Source organism: Macrobrachium nipponense, chromosome 28, assembly GCF_015104395.2.
Source record: "Macrobrachium nipponense isolate FS-2020 chromosome 28, ASM1510439v2, whole genome shotgun sequence".
NCBI classification, from domain to species: domain Eukaryota; kingdom Metazoa; phylum Arthropoda; class Malacostraca; order Decapoda; family Palaemonidae; genus Macrobrachium; species Macrobrachium nipponense.
Window position 1 is genome coordinate 32,377,070 of NC_087217.1, and position 20,590 is coordinate 32,397,659.

The 20,590-nt window shown below is 34.3% G+C and overlaps 1 protein-coding gene across 4 annotated transcripts in view; it reads right to left on the minus strand.

Moving 5' to 3' along the window:
- Positions 1-3,620: 3,620 nt before the first annotated feature.
- Positions 3,621-20,590, minus strand: part of LOC135201657 (protein diaphanous-like) — a 316,869-nt gene continuing 299,899 nt past the window's right edge. For 3 of the 4 annotated variants that reach the window (XM_064230760.1, XM_064230761.1, XM_064230763.1), the window contains one exon: positions 3,621-17,080. In XM_064230760.1, coding sequence (XP_064086830.1) covers positions 16,906-17,080 — 175 coding nt within the window. In that variant the 3' untranslated portion in view covers positions 3,621-16,905. The remainder of the gene's footprint in view (positions 17,081-20,590) is intronic. The other variant, XM_064230762.1, reaches the window with a different exon arrangement.

The following is a 20,590-nucleotide window of genomic DNA, read 5'->3' on the forward strand; positions in this document are numbered from 1 at the left end:
ATAAGCTGGAGCAATTCTTGCCTCTCGGATCTTCTGTGGTGGTCAGAAGAAAAGCACCTGACACGCGGAGAGTCCCTAGTCTCTCTCATTCCCAACTTTCATCTATATACAGATGCCTCAAGTCAAGGTTGGGGAGCAACCTTGGAGGGAACTCAGGCGTCAGGTCTTTGGAGGGAACGTGAACGAGAGGAATCAATCAATTTTCGGGAACTCAAAGCGATAGAAGAAGCGCTCAAATATTTCTCGAAACTAGTACAAAACAAAGTGATAGCATTGTTTTGCAACAACGTAACAGCTATCTCGTATCTCAAGAATTCTGGAGGAACGAGATCAACAGAACTAAATTTAGTAGCCCAAAGAATCCTGAGATGGTGCGAAGACCAAAGAGTGTCTCTCCTTCTCCAGTTTGTATTGGGAAGCCTCAATGTACTGGCCGACTCTTTAAGTCGCGCACGTCAGGTACTGGGAGGAGAATGGACATTAACACAGGATGTAGTACGTCAGGTACTCAGGAAGTGGCCGGCGACGGTAGATCTATTCGCGACGAGACTAAACCATCGTCTGCCGATATATTTCTCCCCGGTAGTGGATCCGATGTCGATAGGAACAGATGCAATGCTACAAAGCTGGGATCACATGCAGGTTTATGCGTTCCCACCCTTCGGTCTCATCCATCGAGTTATCAGGAAACTGAGGGAGAGCGTCAAGGTGAGTTTGACACTGATAGCTCCTTTCTGTACACAACGCCCATGGTTCCTGGAACTGTTGGAACTCATCATAGATATTCCCATGCTCCTTCCTATTCGGAAGGATCTACCCAAACAACCACACTTCCACCACTACCATCAGAACCCTCGCATGCTAAACCTAGCTGCTTGGAGACTGTCGAGCGAGCAGCAAGAAAAATCGGACACTCTAAAGAAGTGGCTAAGCAGCTTTCTTTTAACTTAAGGAAATCAACACGGAAACTGTACCAAGTCAGATGGACTATATACAGGGGATGGTGTCGGAAAGAGGGTCATTCTATTTCTAGACCTTCAATTCCTAAAATAGCAGACTTCCTCTTATTCCTTAGGAAAGTTCAAGAGACTTTCACACTCGGCGATAGCAGGCTACCGCTCGATGCTCAGTAATACTTTTAGATTTCACCTCCCAGATATCTCAACGAGCAGGTGTATTCATGATCTAATACGATCCTTTTAAGATTGAAAGACCAGGATTACCAAATCGAGCACCACCGTGGGATTTGTCGGTAGTGCTTCGTTTTCTAAGTTCCCCAGAGTTCGAACCAATCGAGAATCTGACATTAAGACAGTTAACAAAGAAGGTTCTCTTCCTTACGGCATTAGCAACAGTGAAGAGAGTGAGTGAGCTGCAAGCAGTATCCAGGCTCGTTTCGTACAAAGGAGACAATATTTTCTTGTCTTTTCTGCCGGAATTCGTGGCGAAGACAGAGTCTGAGTCGAACATATTGCCAAGGTCGTTCAAGGTATTGGCCTTGAGAGATTTCGTCAGTGGAGACCCGGAAGAGATGCGGTTATGCCCGGTGCGAGCGCTAAGAGTATATGTATTTATCCCGGGTATAGAAACTTCGCCCTCGCCCGCGGACACTTTTCATATCTCTTTGGAATCCTTCACGGCCGATCTCGAAAAATGCGATTAACTTCTTCCTAAGAGAGGTAATATCACAGGCTCATGCGGGTTCGCATTCGGTAAATACAAATCCAATACTACCGCGAGCGCATAGTATTAGGGGGATGGCTAAATCATCTTCCTTTCTCAGAAACTACTTGGTGTCTTCCATTCTAGAGGCGGCTTCTTGGAAGTCTGTTTCAGTATTTACATCGTTCTATTTAAGAGACGTTCAGTTTGCTTCATCGGAAGGCTACTCGTTAAGCCCGTTCGTAGCGGCGAACACTATTATATAGGTTAAGTTGGGGAAAGTATAGGTTAAGCTGGTGAAGGTAGAATAAAAATTAGGTTTAAGGTCTTTCTGACATTAAGATAGGAAACCGCTTTGGCCTCCAGAGGTCTGGACAAAGCGTTACTAGAATAGGTTAAACGTAGTCAAATACGTTAGTAGTCAGTCTTCTTACGAGAGTCCGAGGGGGTGCTCTCGTAGGCTAGACCATCGTGTCGGCGCGAGGATTACATCGTAGTCTGGTCATAAGCGCTCGACAAACAGAGGATCACAGAGAAGGACTTCGGCTCTGCACGCCGCTACTTGCACCTCCATACATGAGAGGCTATGAATAGCCACATGGGAGGATCGTCATATTCCTACACATCCCAGAGCTTTGGAGGATCCAGTTGGGAAGAAGTAGACGACATAGACAGTACTGACTCGACAGACGATCGAAGTAATCTCCAATACGTCTCTGCACCGAAAGGAATAACAGATCAAGTGAGTTTAAGTTGCATGAGGGTACTAGATAGATTAGTGAATGAGTTACCATCTATACGGTAGTAAGAGGCGGGCAAGAGGATTGATCCCTCCCCCTCTTAAGTGTTGTTAATCGGGCTAATTCAGGTGTTCAGGGGGTGTATTGCAATATGAAGTTTTCATAATAAAACTAATATTGTAATACTCTCCTGAACACCTGTATGATTCCCACCCTCCTTCCCCACATCAATCTGAACCAGATAAGCAATTGAGGAAGATAAGAGTAATGACACACACCTGCACCAGCGTTGCCAACCGTCTGGGATGGTAACTAAAGGAAGTTTTTACCTGCAGCATTGGCAACGCTCAAATTTCCCACTAGTGGGATGGGTAATTGAGAGTTGTTCGGGCTAATTGGGATTAGGGCCAATTCAGGTGTTCAGGTGAGTATTACAATATTAGTTTTATTATGAAAACTTCATTTTTCAAGATAACTTTCAGAATTATTTTTTTTGCATGCTCCAACCATTTTCTAATTTTCTGAAAGTCATTCCATCCACAGGTACGTATGCCCAGTTAAGGTAGTTTTCAAATTTTAATGGTACTGTACTTGTTTTTCACTCTCCATTAGAACCTATACCAATTCCCATTTCCAACTACGGAAATAAAATGGGTCAAATATGGTTCCAACCTTTATTTGTCTTTTGGTAACCTGAATGTTTCAACTCTTTCAGTTTATTTTTTATTTAACTAAAAGAAATTAAATGTAGAATCAATGGCATGTCAGATGTCAAAGTTTTGGAATATTCTTATGAAAAACTTGGAATTTATTAATTTGGGGTTCCTGAAGGGTTATCAGTCCCTCAAAATTGGACCAAGCACTGAAGGCAAGGTTTGACAATGATTCCCTTACCACAACCAAGTCAGGTACTCTAGTTTTATAGGTGGAGAGACATACTGCTCATCATCATCATTTTATATGGAAAAAGAAAATGAAAATGCTACTATTACTAAAAGAAAATTAAGGCCCGATTCTTTTTGTTACAAGAGCAGCTGAAGTGAAAGGCTTCCAGGGCTTTGGTGTCTAGGCCATTGTTTCTCAACTGCAATTCTCTAAGCCACCCAACAATGACAACAGGCCAAGGAGGTGGGAGGGGGAGAGAGAGAGAGAGAAAGAGAAAGATCCAGATCATCCAGTGTTGTTAGAACATAATCAAAAGGCTGAATAATAAAACTGTTTTACTACAGAGAATTTATTTCTGGTTAATAATAGTAAAATTTGTCAAATTATTAACTTCTTAAAAAATTTAACAGTTTCTAAAAAACTATGTACAAAATTTTCATGTTTAATATTATCTTGGGCAGTTATTGCATCACTTAAAGGGCTGCAGTAAACAATTCCTAGTGACTGTTTTAACTATCATACACCAATTGAAACCTGTGATGGTACTTCAATTATGTTGTACTTCTTTTCAAGAGAAAAGAGAATATCACTCAGTAGTACCAGGATAACAATGACGAAAACACTCAGAACTAATTAAACAAGTAATATAATGCTCCACAGTTAATTACAATTACTTTCAGAAGTAAATTCAAAAGACACATGAAAAGATATCCAAAAGACTCCCATTAAAAAATTCAGAACTGGTAATGCTACCAAATAGTATACAAAGTACACAATTCTTTACACAAAGTGCTGCTAAAAAAAAGTTATCTAATTATGATCTGTGAAAAAATAATGTTACCTGCTCATTAGGATTTATTTCAGAATTTAGACTTGTAATACTGATTCACATTTTCATTCATACAGATTTCACCTTTAGCTGATATTAAACAAATGAATGCTCATTTTCCATCAAGAGATAACTTTTATGCAAAGGAATAAAATTAGGTCAAGCATTAAGAGCTTCACTATCACAACTTGATATTACTATATGAAATGACTTGAAGCAAACCTGACAAGAATTGTATAAGGTAACAATCTTAATACTAAAACCCACTCTAATACCCTGCATCAAAGAGCTATAAATTTTACTTAATCAAACACCCAGGGGGGAATAAAATATTATATATTGACCTTGAGGGAGCTATTAGCATAATCTCTTCCAGTAACCTATCTAAAATCTTTGTAAAATTTATGTAAGTGATAAATTACATTTTTACAAGACAGTCATAATACTAGTAAAAAAGAAAATGTCTAAATTTATTCCATTTAAAATTTTGTTGTATTTTCCAATAAATAATGGGGAAAATGTGCAGAGTTTGTGGCTGCCGAGTTACCACATATGCCACACATTTACTTATGCTAGATGGTGACTACATATACACTGTTTTCAAGCCTTGGATTGTGCCATCCTCTGCACCCTGACCCCCTGATGGGGAAGTAGTGCCATCAGTGCACCTCATTTAGTGCACTGTAGGCATTACTAAAGGTTCTTTGCAGCATCCCTTTGGCCCAAAGCTGCAACCCCCTTCATTCCTTTACCTGTACCTTAATTCATATTCTCTTTCTTCCATCTCACTATCCGCCCTCTCCTAAGAATTATTTCATAGTGCAACTGCGAGGTTCTCTTCCTGTTGCTCCTTTCAAGCCTTCTAACTCTCGGTTTCCTCACCAGTGCTGAATGACCTCATAGGCCCCAGTGCTTGGCCTAAACTGTATAATTCCATTCTGCACCCCGACCTTCAAGTCATGGGTCTGAAGTCTGTTCCTAGTGGGTAGACTTGGGCACATCACTTATTTATGTCTCATGATTTCATTATTTTATAAATATTGGGGACTTTCATATACAGGTACTGTATACATAAAAATTTTCAGGTAACTGTGTTCTCCTTAGTGAGCACTATGACAAGCAGGTAGATTTCTTAGTACCTCTCTCTAATAATTTGTCCACAAGTACAACTTCCATATCAGCTTACCACAAAATTAACTAGAATTTCATATCGCTCCTTTGCTAGTTTTGTTGTACATGATGTATTTTAACATTGTGGCATACAAACTATTCTGCTTAAAGTTTTAGATTAGTCTTTTCATTGGAGTGAACTCGAAACAAAGCAAATTTTTCCATAAAACCTCTAGAGCAAAACTACAGCTGTATACTGCTAAGTAATGATGCTGAGCCCACAACATAAGAAATTACGTAAAAGAAACTAATGATGCTGAGTCCACGTTAATTTGTAATTTTATGCTGGTATTTTGTGTTTGCATCTTTATTAACTCAATATCTGGTGTAGTGTCAAATATAAAAATTGCTAGGAGGTGGCTCTTTACTGTTGTAGATATCTGAAGGATACATAAGTTGTTAAATTTCTAGATAAACCAAAACCACAGGAAATATCGGAGAAATAAGCATCCAGTGAGTGGAATTTACATTACTACTACGTACCATCCCAATGAAAAATAGAATTACTTTAAGGTCTAATTTATCCCCACACTAATTAAAGTGAAAAATATCAAGCTGAATATTAAGTATGAGCAGTAACTACTTTATCCCCACACTAATTAAAGTGAAAAATATCAAGCTGAATATTAAGTATGAGCAGTAACTACTGAGAGAATCTTGCTTTTCAACTGACAAATTTTCAAAACTTTAAATCAAAATCCTGACTTGCAAAATACATATACGTATTGAATCATCAAATGAATTGCCACCCATCCATTCCAGTAAAAAATATTAGAACATTTACATGAATATTTTGTAAAATGACAAGGTTTTGCATAAGAATATTTGTTTTGCCTCTGGATCTATAGTAAAATGTTGGTTTTAAAAAACTATTACTTTAAGGTTAAAAATATACAAGTATTTCTTGTAAAATTTTAAGATATCAAAGTCAATTATATACTGTATTTATCTAATAAAACCTGAGAAAATATACCACGTATCTAATATGAGCAATTTAAAATTGTTGATAATAAAGTACAATAACTTTTGAAAAATATTTATAATCTCAACTATTCTTCAGATAATTATTTATATTTTTTTAATTAACTCCATAAACAATAAGAATTGTTTGTACTCAAAACATTGTGCTTAGATGTGGAGATTTTCACTGCAATGAGAATCACAAGTAACCTACCTGTCAAATTGAGATCAAATGCTACTTTCATTTTAGTTTCTTTGAAAATGAAACTCTGAAATCAAACAAAATTCCTTAGTAAGAAAACTGTTTTATCGAGATAGTACGTACTGAAATGAGTAAAATCATGAGTGAAGATTGTAATATTTTTTTAAAAAGGATTAAGTCCAAAATTAATCCTAATCCAAGTATACATATGAAATAAAAGTGGAAAATGATGTCCAACACTAACCTTCAACCAATTTAGCTTCTTTGTAGAATATCAGCTGATAATTATTATTACTATTATGAGTCACATGTGTAACTATACTGCAGAGTTTTATTGGGAGAGATTCATCGTAACTACATCAGTTGCCCTTAAAATATTTGAGTCATACTAAAGTCCATAAAAGGATGACAAATAATCATCCAGTAATGGAAATTCATACCAATCAAACAGGAAAAATTTAAGGTATAAAAAATTTATGACAAAGAAGGATCTGTGTATTCTATTGCTATAACTGGCAACAACTCTCCCTAGATATTTTGAACTTGAGCTTATAATAAATGTTTAAGCAACAATAACCAGCAACTTGATAAATATGGAAATATGCCAGTATTACAAGTAAGTCATAAGAGATGAAAATGTGCCAGTATTGTATTACATGCAACTCTTAAGAAAGGAAAATATCCCAGTATTATGTTAGGGAAATCAAAATAAATTTTAAAATACAAATAGCATTCCTCAAGGAAAATAAATTCTATAACAGATAACATTCGTCAAACTAATACTTGTGTGATAGTCAAAACTGTTTTAAGGAAACTACAGGTACTTCTCAAAAACCCTTAAATTACCAATACAAGAATAAACCTTAGGCACAATATCAAAGGGTGACCATTATATGAAATTTATAATTTTGGCATATAAAAATAGATATTCAGATTTTTATTTCTAATTCTTTCCAGAAAACCCTACTAAATACAGCTGTAAAAACCATCTTAACTTACTTTGTCAAACTTGCAATGCTTTACTACAGTAAATATTGTATGTGATAAAAAAATTTTTAGACCACTGATTGCAGTACTTTTTTTTTTCTACTTCATATTTCACCATCCTGTATCTAAAAACACCTATAAAATGCAAAACTGGTATCACCCAATTCTTTTACAAATAGGCAGGAATGGAATGGAAGTGGTTAACACAAAAACCATGGTTCCCATTCCTACCAAAATATATGTACGGATTGCTATCAATGACAGATGTTGACAAGCTAATTCCAGACAGGTCAAGTACAAATCCAAAACTACTGTTTATTGTCTGAACTTTCCTCTCAGGACTTTTTTTTTTTTTTTTTTTTTAAACAAATATTTTTTTAGTCTAATCTTGCATTCTACTTTAATTATAATTAATCTAAACATATACTTCAAAATAATCTAAATATCTATTTTAAGATTTCACAAAAAAGCAAAACATTAACATTAAAATGTGAATGGTATTCCCTCAATAGTAACGGTAGCTTGTTATGGGTACATTTGAGGAAACAATGCGCAAACTTTATGGCATCACAATCAAATCGTGAACAAGTTGGATTTTACAAATAGAGAGATAAAGAAATGCAGCACAAATTGATATTTATTAATGGTGAAATGGGTATACTGGACACTTAGGAATGACTGCTTCAGGAATTGCGCTTTTAGACAGCAAGCTTTAATCCACAATGTACAAAAATACGGGTAACAATTTTACAATAAATATATATTAATGCATCTGGAAAAGGTGGCTGTATGATAAAACAAAGTAAACTATGGTTTCATGAGCCACTTAATAGTATTTTTCTCAAGAACATCTACTACTTAAAACAGTACTTTCAATGTAAGCAAGAAAATAAATATGGCTGCTTACCTTATCATCAGCTATTCTTACTTAAGAGACAATGGCAGGCAGAGATGTTCTAAACCCAGTCTTTGGTTTCTTAACCCACACTCAAAAACAGCATTAACACAGTCTTTGTGGGACTGTTAAATGATAAAGTTGGAAGAACTTAGAAAACAAGCCATAAAGAATACCAATTTCAATCATAGAATTTATAAACACATTATATTTACTAGCTTTCAATGGCAAGTCAAGTGCATCTGAAACAATATTTGATAATGAAGTACTTAGGAACTCGATCATATTTTCTTCATTAAAGATTTTTGAAAAATATTTTCTAGAAGAGTAATGCCATGTTTCTGTAATATGCACTGCCAAAAGAAATGCTTATCATTCAGCTTATACAAATATATAGTAAATTAATCAACAAGGGGTTAAATGGGATTCCATGCAAATTCAAGTCAACATGGATTGAAGTGTTATTGTTCACACCACATTCTTAAATTACCAAGTCACATTGTATGAATAACCATTGCATCTGAATGCAGTCTTGTAAAACTGTATACATACAGGACAAAAAAAATAGTGGAATATTTCAAACTACATTATTTATCCAGTTTCACTATGGTAACACATAAAATCATAAAAGCAAAAATGGGAGACTATTTAAATGACTAAAAATACTGAAAAAGTTTTACTTAATAGCATTAAACTGTATAAATAATAGCCAAATCATATTAAGACTAATTTTTGGATGAGACTTGATAAAAATATGACAAAAGTAATAACGTAGGACCTCTGTTGTTGAATTAAATAGTGTAAACAGACAATTCATTTCCTGCTTGCAATACAGTTAGCATTTTGTTGAAACTAAATTATCCCAGCTACCTAATTGGAATGTCCCTATAAGATGAATATAAAAAGATAGAGAATCTTACTAAGTCTTTAAAAGCTTGCTATATTTTACAATTTGCATTCTACTGAAATAGGTTTCTCACAACATAGCAATTGCTTCTGTATGGTGTGTGCCATATTCTGGGTCTATCTCTGACAAAAAAAGTTGAGAGGTCAGAAATGTGAAAAACTGCTTAAAATCAATGCATTTTTCACCCTTCTAAAACGTTAATGTTTCAGATATACTTAACTTCATTATAGGTTAGCTTCCTTATATTAAATTCACCAAAAAAATTTTAATTACAAATTCTAGGATTTTTAAGCAATATAAAAGGAAAAAAAACTATAAAAATATCACAATTACTGTATTCTTTATAGGGGTAATATGAATTAAAAGCAGTAGCCTTTCCAACTATCATGATATATAACTTCCATCAAACTGTAACATAAAAATGTCAAAGATTTAACGGCAAGAATTATATTTATGCAAGCTTGGGTCAAAATTTTCAAAACCTACAAACGTTGCTATGACTGTAGCTGATTTTACAAAACACATCTGATGTAATGATACAAAAAGTTTTGTTCTTTCCATTTTTGTCAGGACTCGTAACTTTTAAAGCCGTTTTCACTACAAAATAACAACAAACATTTTAGCAAATGCATATTTATAATTAGCATATTTATATGCTAATTTGCAAAATTTAATTAACTAACATTGCCATCCACCTGACAGATAGCATCAGTAAGAGTTTCCTATGAAGAATGTAAGCCATAAATAAAAAAAAAATATTTTGTCTATAATGAATGATTTCACACAGATGCTTATTACATGAACTCATACAATAAGACTACCCATAATGCTATCTTGGGCAGTGTTAAGATACATATATGGTAGTGAAGAGCACCACTAATACATGTGGATCTATTTTTGAACACAAGTAAGAGCTATGGAACAACATCTCTGAATGCACCTCAAAAGATATCACAGCATGGAAAATACAGTGTAAGTAAAGCTCAATAAGCCAAACTTCATATACTATGGTAAAGAAAACGTACATTAAAACACACAAATGTTGCAGTTCACGTGAACTAGAAACAGATCTCTAGCAATCTTAAAAACAACTCACTGTCTAAGCTACAATTGTCTCTGTTAAGTAACTACCAAATGAGGACTATACTACTTTATCAAGGAATATATACCAAAGTACTGTATAGTATAGAAATTAGAACATCAGTGCAAGAAAGATGCCCATATTCTTTCCTACTGTATGCAACTATAACACAGTACTACACGGAGAACCTATGAATTAATGTTTACCTTACTGCATAAAAAAAAAAAAAACTACTACTGATATCAAAAGGACAGGGCAATGTAAAAGCCAATATGTATGTCTTACAAAAAAATAACTGCTTACAGCATTTATATGGTGATGACCTACCAATTTTCCATCAATGTTCTACCCTCATTCAGTTAAATTTAAAATTGAAGTCACATATATTGACCTCATCACACTGGGAATAAACCATCTTTTATCATTTCTATGATGTATGGAATGAATTAGCCTTCCCATTAGAAAAAAAAATAAATTTTAGAAATTCTGAATGAGACATACAGAATATAAACCGTAGTATCATGATCTAAGCTCCAACATGAATTACCTAAAATTTCAACATAATGTCAACAATATGATCTTTAAACAAATTCTCTGTTGTGAATAACGAAAAAGTTTTCTAGACAAAAAGTTCTTTTATCAAAACATCACAAAAATAATATATAACTATTGGTATGATTAAAGAAAAAGTGCATCCTGACAAGCAAATTGTTATAACCATTTCAAAACCATGGCTTTGTACTAGAGATTTTCGTTGTATGAGTTGTAATTCTAATGAAAGGTTCTCTGTATGTAAAACAATATCCATGAAAGCATGATTTCATGAAAATTCACCTACTTCAGTACTGTTCCATATTTATGTCTTAAAAGCTAATCTATAGTTATTCCTTTTCTGTGAACTGTTAATCTCTAAAAACACAAAAAAAATGATCAAACTAACCATAAGAAATGGCAGTAAATTCTCACAAAATACATATAGTACTGATAAATACAATTCAGGAGTGCTTTAAGTTTAATCATTATACTTAAAACTTGCCCAAATTTACCAAATTTCAAATGCCCACCATTCTAAAGAATGTTAAAATAAAACTTCCAATTATCAACTCCATGACACAAGAAATAACTTAACATGACTACATGTATAATTAAAACTTTTCAGAGGAGGTAACTCTATACTGTGCATAGTTGCAACAAGTATCTAAGACATGTGCACTTAAAACAAAGGTGAACTGACACTAGAGCTCATATAACTTTCATTTTTATAAGACATTAGCAAGACTACTTAATATGGAGGTAAAAATAACAGAAGCAAAATAAAAATGAAAAAAAAATCCTTAAAGAACACAATTGGCCTATTTTCTATATTCTTTAGAAATTTAAGGACAATTTTAGTTCTGTTCTTTCAAATGGGTATTCATAGTACTTCTGAAAGACCCAAGAACATTTCAATATGAGCAGCATCAGTGATATTCAATCTATTAAAAAGAAAAAATCTTTTACTCTTAAAATTTAATCACCACTTCTCTTTGAAACTATGGTGATTAATTAATAGTAATGCAACAACTTTACCTCCAAGTCTAATTTTTGTTTTGCTAAAAAGTAAGAATTGTAAAGAAACCTTCAAAAATACTCTTCAGGTTGGTTACACCAAACTTGGTATCCATTACTGATAATGCAATTCACACCAGAGGATTCCTTACCAAACAACAGAAGATTAATATAAATATATCATAAATAACACAATGCTGAAACCCATAACAGCAACTGACCAGAAGCTATGATGTCAATATCAGAAAAGTTTAAGACCTTGATTAAAGGTCTGCATTATCTTGTACTATATATAAAAAAAAGGAACTCTTAAATCTGGCAATGAGTGAAATCATCCTCGTTACTTTAATAAGCAAAAAAATATAAATGTAAAATTGAAATCCTTTATAAAATTGTTTTAAGTGTATCATCTCAAGCACATAAAATTGATATACTGAAATAAAATAACAGAAACATGACACAAAGAAAAAAAAAACACCTAAAACTGGAAAAGGTTCTTAATACAGCTTCAGACATTAGATAACAATATTATTAGATCAAAGAGAGTGAAGAAAGATGTAGATAATAAAGTTTGGCACCAAAGAAACAAGCATCTTACTAAACTACACATTTGTTGTAATTTATCTCCACTTCATAATTTCTAAACATTCAGTGGCACTTTTTATGCCTTTTCAGTAAACTGCTGATATGCATGTATGTCTGTCTAACAATATAGATATTGGAGAATCTACTTAATACAGAGAGAAATTTTATGGAGGCACAGACAAATATTAACAAACTCATTAATCACAACAAATACAAAATCTAAATAATAAAAATATTTAATAGAAAACAAACAACGCCTTTTAGTAATAAATTTACTAAAAGTAATTGTCTCAAATGATACGGAAGGGCCATTAGACACAAAGATAAAAATATAAACTTTGGGAGACAGGGCTCTGGAAATTTTAGAATAAGAAATTTAAAATAATACTCACACATAATTTTTTTTGTACTAATCTAGTTAATCTGATACATTCCTATACAGTAGAAATTTTCCAGTCAAAATATACCTCCTACAGTTATCATTTTAATACCATTTCTGCTATTTGTTTTTCATTCTATAACTGATGTTTATCTTTCAGCAAATCCTGCTGTTTCTTGTGATCAAGTTTACAGCAGTCTTTTTAATTAATTACGAAATAAAAATTCTAAAGAGGTGCTTTGATTCAGTAGCCTTTGCAGCTCAACAGTTCTTTGTTTTCTGCTTGTTTACACAATATACTTGGTACTGTTTATTTTTTTTCTACTTCCTGTTAACTGATTATGGTTCTTATAATTATATAAATATATACATAATCACATAACTAAGCACATTTATATAAATTCTTACGATCTGAAAAGTCTGCATAGTAATTTTATATATGTAACTAAAAAAACATTGAGCACATTGGTATACATATAAATTTTTATGTAAGATGTAAGAGTATATAAAATTTAACTTAAGTCACTGTGTTCACTGACAAAGTAAATATGTAAATTATGGAAAAACCCAAAAACAATTCAAGACCTTGGATAGAGAGCAAATGTCCGCAAGTGCTGATCTAGCACAAGCATCCTGTTCAGCCAACTTAACAAAAAGTGGGGTTAATCCTTTTTTTCAAATATCATCTGAGATTCCCAATGGTAAGCATCTTTATTCTTTAAATATTTATCGAAAAGATATTTTCTCAAATTAGTGACGATTTCTAAGATGGTAAAATTGTATTAGTTGTCTAGGAAATTCTATTGGAGGAAAATATCCATAAGATGAAACAGAAAAACTGAAGACATCCTGGATATCAATAATGAATAAATAATTTAAGTTACATTTGAGACAAATTTTAAAAAAACTGGCCTACATAATTGTGTCAGTGAAAAATGAAAGGATTCAAGAGCTAACTAACAAAACACTGCAATAATGATCTAATAATTACTCATTTTACAAGATTCTTGACATCAAACAGCAATACTACCTATAAGCAAATATTCAATGTAGTGCTATTATACTATAAAATCATTCATGTGAATGTAAGTGTAATGTGTTCCATAATTTTTGTGTAACAACAGTAACCTATCCATAATGTGTAATAAATTCCATGATTAGACTTGATGTTGTCCAGTTGAGGGTCCATCTCTAACCAATGGCCCCTACATATGTAGCAGAATGAAGGTAGCTCAGGACATTACATAGTACGTATCCCTAAATTGGGACTCCGTTTCAAACCCCCTTTATGGAAATTACATGCCCCTCAGTGTTAAACCCATGCATAAGTATACATTCAGTATTAAACCTGTAAAGTTCTAATGAACAGCTATCTATATAGAACACAATATTACACATTTCAATCATAAATTTTGATGATAATCTTCCAATTCATGTTTGATATATGGGAACATTTGAAATAATGTCTTTCCTATCATCTATCACAGACATTCAGCAATTTCAGGACAGCAGTTCATTATAACTTAGGCATTGGTTTAAAACTGGAAGTAAACTTATGCATGTGTTTAGCATTGAGGGTGTGTCATTTCCAAGGCATGTTTTTGGGAAGACTTTCAAGGCTGCAGATATTTGGTCATAATGAGGCAAGTGGTAATGTTCCCCAAATTGTACAACTTTTAACAAAATAGTTAAAGCAATGACATTCTCCTAATTCTCTTTATAAAAAAAAAAATTTTTGCCTTGGTGAAATTTCTTGGAAGTTATTCCCTACATTCTCATGATTATTAAAAGAAGTAGTGGCACAACAATGTTCACAGTCCTTTATCCTCACATAAAATACATATATAAGTGGCAAAACTTGATAAATTTTCCCAATCAAAACAGTTTTAGCAGCCTTTCCACCTTGGGATGAATAGAAAGGAACCATTAGTTTTTTGTGGACACACTGACGTACCAAATGGAGACAACAAATGTATAGACCTCAGTGCACTTAAATATAAGGAATTGCAGATGCTAAGTGCCACTAAAATATATGACTGAATTTAATTACGTTTGCAATGTTAAAGTATGGTACGAAACAAGGGATGATATGGAAACTGGAGCAAATAAGTTCCAAGTGAAATGTATGCAGTTAGAAATAAAAAGAAAGTAATAATTTACCAAATACAATTTGCACTAAGATTATTTATGAAGAATGAAGATTTCCTAGTTTACTGCAGTAAAAATATGACAACAAGCTTCCCTTTACACATCAGCAATATCAAGTACAGTATACTAAAGTCTTTACTTCATATAACAAGAATTATCCAATCCTACAGAAAAGGTTAGGTCCTTTATTACAAAAAGGCAAATAAAATTTGGCCAGGCTTCAAATGTAATCTTTCCAGGTTTGTTAGTTATATCTGCAATACAGTGGACCCACTATTAAAAAGACAAGGTACTATAAACATTTTCAGTGGGTTTTTCTTGAGTTTGAACGAACAAAATAGATACTTTCAAGGGTTTTCATAGGGGGTCTCGGTATTTGCGGATTCTAACTATTCGCGGGGACTCTGGTACGCATCCCCTGCAAATTAGTGGGGGGGGGGGGTCCACTGTATTCTTAACACTGAGCAAATTAACTCTGATGACCAAACTATTACTACTGAGGCTGCAGAAGAGTTAAAAAAAAAATATATAGTTATATTTACGTTATATGTATATTTATTTACTGTACGTATAATTTTCTTCTGTTTATTTTTGTCGGTATCGATATTCATTCTGCAGAGACTTACTTTTCAAGAATCAGGATAATAAAGATTTGCCCTTTCTGAATATAAAAATCTATTTGAATCAAAAGAGCTGCTCTGCTCTACTATGGCAGCATTAATCACTACAATGAGTGCATCACAAGTCTGACAATGCTAAGTTTGCAGTTATTGAACCAAAGAAATGATCTGTAAAAATTCCCCCGGGGATTTTGTCCATTTATTCCTTATCCTCAAGGATCTGGCCAACTATTCTCTTACTTTCCTTTTCAGTTTTATGTAAAACAACTGGTTGAATTCTTTCACATTCTCCAGGTTAATTCAGTTCAATAGCAAACTCTTATCCTCATACATATACTAATGTTACTCTACAGCACCATATAGAACACTAGCAAGATGCTAAGTTTTTGGATTTCAATGACAAACTGTATACTAAAAGAAGCAAAAGTCTGTCACAAAAGCATCAGGGTTAAGCAATATTATTTGTACCAATATCTATCATTTTTTTGCCCCTTATAGATACATGTGCAATTAAGTGGGTATTGAGTAATTCAGAATAAAAAAATAAAAAAGATACTAGCCGCATACAGAAAAGACAATTAATTAATGATGATAAAGGATAAGTTTAAATGCACACTTCAAAAGGAATTAGTTGGGAAATGAAGAGCAATATTCCTCACAATAAGTTCTCTGGCTAAGTAGAAGAACAATACCTTCGAAGACTGGTAGGCCTCCTTAATCATAAGGATGTTCAGTAATCTTTAATTGGCATATTTTTCAATGTGCTCAAAGTTTCAATTACAGATGAACAAAAACCTTACATAATAAAACCAATTACTTGAGATGCTAAAAGGACAGTCTAAAACAACATAACCTCTGGACAGTTAAATGGGCATTTTCAGTGACCAAATCTATAAAACCAATGTACTAAATAAAAGATTCAATAAGCCTGTGAAATACAAAAGCCCCTGAAATAAGAAGAATCACAAGGACAAAATCCTTTTCATATTGCCAGAGAACTTACATGATACAGCAATGAAAATAGATATATGTTAACTTAAAATGCTTCATTATCATGGGAAATATCCATCACAGGGATAAGAAAGAATCTAAGCTACACGTATTCTGAAACATGACTGCTTACCTAATTCTTGGTGCCTGAATAATAAAATATATCAACCTTTTTTATTTTTTAAAATAAATAACATGATTGGCCACTTTTATTATCTTACAAATATCACTATTTACACTTAAAAACAACTTATGGTAAAATAACCATTTTATTTTTGATGGCAGTCCAATTTCACCCACTCAGACCACTATAAGCCTTACAGTTCACGCAACCTTTGCAACAAATTATCTGATACGTCACCCCCATTTTCATTCTGCTGGTTGACATTTCTTTCTCTAGATTCTAATCCCGTTGGAAGTCCAGGACGACGGGTGCGTGGACGGGAAGATCTGGCAGGCTGATTCTCAACATCAATCTCAATAGTGTCAGTGCTAAGAGACAAAGTATTTGTTAGTCAAAATCATTAATAGCTTTAAAATTGTGTTTGAAAATTTATACATCACAAAATAATCTTTCCTGTCGGTAAAAAAACTGGTCTGCATATGCAAAAAATTTCATAAGATTAAAAAACATATTTTACTAAATACATTTCATGACTTTATAATCTAAAGACCTAAATAAAGTGAGGGGGGAAACAAATAAATAAAACTGTATCTACAGCAGAAAACATTTTTTTTTCATAAAGACCCATTAAGTATCTTCTTCATGTCCCCCAATCTTGCATCAACAGTGATGGAGAGAAATCTTCACTGCACAGGCACCGGGCCTACCTATGCTACATGCATGTACCCTAGTTTTTTTTTTTTTATATCCACGACAAAAACCCAGTACAGTATGTGATTAAGGGATTTTGACGTAGGAAAAATCTATTTCTCGGCGAAGGGCCCGTGTCGCCCAGTGAAACAGGTTCCTTTAGCACTATTTCTAAGGTAAAATATTGTTATACAGTAGTACCTCGAGATACGAAATTAATCCGTTCCGAGGGGCCCTTCGTATCATGAGGTTTTCGTATCTTGGACCACATTTTACATGTAAAATGGCTAATCCGTTCCAAGCCCTCCAAAAACACCCCAGTAAATTTCATAATAAAGCTAAATTGACCTATAAACAATGAAATACTACAACAATCATTCAATACCTAAATTAATAAAAAAATGCAAAATATAACCTGTAAATAAAGTGTATATTAGTGTACATGGTAACAAGAAATATACTGTACGTACGTAAAATGTGGAAGCTTACCTTTCGAGTGAGGCTACATACATACATAACTATCCAAGGAAGATTGCTTCTGCCTACTTTTCACAATGTTCCTGTGTGAGCCTTTTTGGGGGGTGTCTTCTACAAATGATTGCACTTTATGAAAAGCGGCTTTAATTTCTGCATTTTTTTTTTCTTTTGTGTGCCTTGATTATACGTACTACTGGTATGCATGTTGTAAATGATTGGTCTACACCCTCTGTTCAGCAGGGAGTGGAGATTCTACCAACCTTGCAAAGTTTCCAGTTATTCCATGAGAGAGACCTTGATCACTTATCCCATGTGAGAGATCTTGGTCACTTTTTTTTTTAAATACGTACACATTGACGATCCCGAAAACGAATACCAAGTGCGTACTATAACAATGCTGGTACCGAGTGACCGAGCCACGCCACCACATGTGCATAGTAGATGCATGATGGGAGGGACGCTGGCCAATAGGAGAGAAGGATTTCATGGCCGCGACTAGCATCAGGAACCAATGGGAGAGCAGGAGGATGGTGGCGAGTCTACTAGTACTAAGATGGCGATTTTCAAAATTGTTATCCGGGCGAATCTCAGACTTTCAGAAACCTTTCGTATCTTGAAAACTTTTCGTATGTAGAGCCGTTAAATTTTTTGTACTGGCTTTCGTATCTCGAGTTTTTCGTAAGTTGAGCCTTCCGTATCTCGAGGTACCACTGAAATACCAAAGAACCGCTAAATTGGAAATACCAGAATATTTTAGCTCGCTCACCTTTATAAAAGGCGTCGGTATGGTTTCCAGGGTGAGTGAAACCACTACCACGGGTCCTCCAATTAGCCTCTCCTACATCAAAAAACCTCAAGAATAGGGGGGCCGACCTACGGCTCACTACCTGCTACCGTGTTAGCTAGCGCCTGTGACGTCATACCTGCAGATAGCACCCAAGCTTGGTGCATAGTTGGGGGTGGAAAGACAAGGGTGGGATTTCACTGGGCGACACGGGCCCTTCGCCCAGAAATAGATGTGTTATATTAAAATAAAATCATTATCCCATTATTCTACAAAAGACTCAATCACTATTTAGGCAATAGGTTGAGATACTAAACTTCAGTATTGCTATATACCATAAAATGTTCATAGAACTTGTAGAAAACAGAAGTGATGAGTAAAGTCTCTAGTTACAATAATCTATGCTATACATATGGCATTTAAATGTGGGGCCTGTATCATGCTAGTGATCTTTCAAAAGCAAGAGTGAAGACCATTTACCATCAACATACTATGTAACTACTGTCCTAATAGTCTACAACTCTTGTCAGCACCAGGATGGGAAGTCATGATGCATTAGAATGAAGTGTATGAGGATGAAACCACTACTCTGAATGGTAAAAGATGCCACAACCCCTCAATAAATGGCCCTATGGAATTCACAGATTTATGAAAGACATAAGGCAAGCAAACTTATACTTACTAAGCATCCAAGTACGCCCTCAAAATCATTGCTTTAGCTATTGGGCCATAGCAAGAAAATCTCTTGGATAACCAGTTCTAAGGGACTTGGTCCTCTAATGGTAAGGCATGATCACTCTAACTGGTGAGAGTAAAGGATCCTCTTTGATATTTGTGACTGACAGCAAGCCTAGAGTGGTTAAAGGTGCAGTAATAAATCCAAATTGCCAGGCATTTACTTCTTGACAAGAGTTCAGACCAAAAAAAAAAAGACAGGTCCAATGACATCAATCTAATCAACTGCATGACACCCTAGATAGGGGCATGAAGTTCACAGACTAATTTTGAGGTAGTCAAGCCAAAAGGAAGATTAACTTTAGCACCAGTTCCAAAAGAGGCACTTCTAAGATAAAGCTCATCAAGAGGCTACTGCACAATCAAAGTTTAACACCAGATATGTAATTCAAAATCTGAGATTATAGGAATAGCTGCTCTTGCTGCCTCATTACCCCTTGTCTTCACACTGATAAACCAAGTCCATTCCACTGATAGATGTTGGCTATAAAGCTGTGCTATCTGAAAAGCCACTCTCTAATAAGAGTTTCTGCTGGATATTTTTCACTTGTGATCAAGAGCAAATCTAGATGGTGTGTCTGAAGAATGTTAATTTTTACACACCAGTTGCAAATGAGCATCACAAGAACAGTATCAAACTTCTTTTTATCATGAACAAGATATTTCCTTGAGACATCTGATTAAGTCAACCTTTGCCAGAGCATATACAGCTGAGGCTTGGGAAACCAAGGACACAGATGTCTTTTCAATAAGAGCAACAGGTCCTGCAAGAGTTTGGCAAGCTATGTCAAGCAACCCCATTATCTTATGAAAATGATTCTTAGAATCTGGAAAAGGGAAGAGTTATGGAGTTTACGCAGGTTTTTCATCATATTTAGGCACCTTCACCTCAGAAGCAATTTCTCATCTCAATTAGAATCTCAGCTGTGGCCACAGCAAGGATGAATTACTTCTAGCCTCTTTTCTGGCCTTTGCAGCTGAGAGAACATTTTTAGCTTGCTGTCTTTTGATGACAAAAATCATGCAAATCATTACACATGCTCTCTTACAAAATAGGCACTTTTTCCAATACTTTCTCAAACCTCAACCTCTTGTGATATTCTAACTCACTTCAAAATCAGTTGAACATTTCAAATAACAAGGGATTGTATAACCTAAAGTGAATTGAAACATATTAACCTAATTGGAGCCT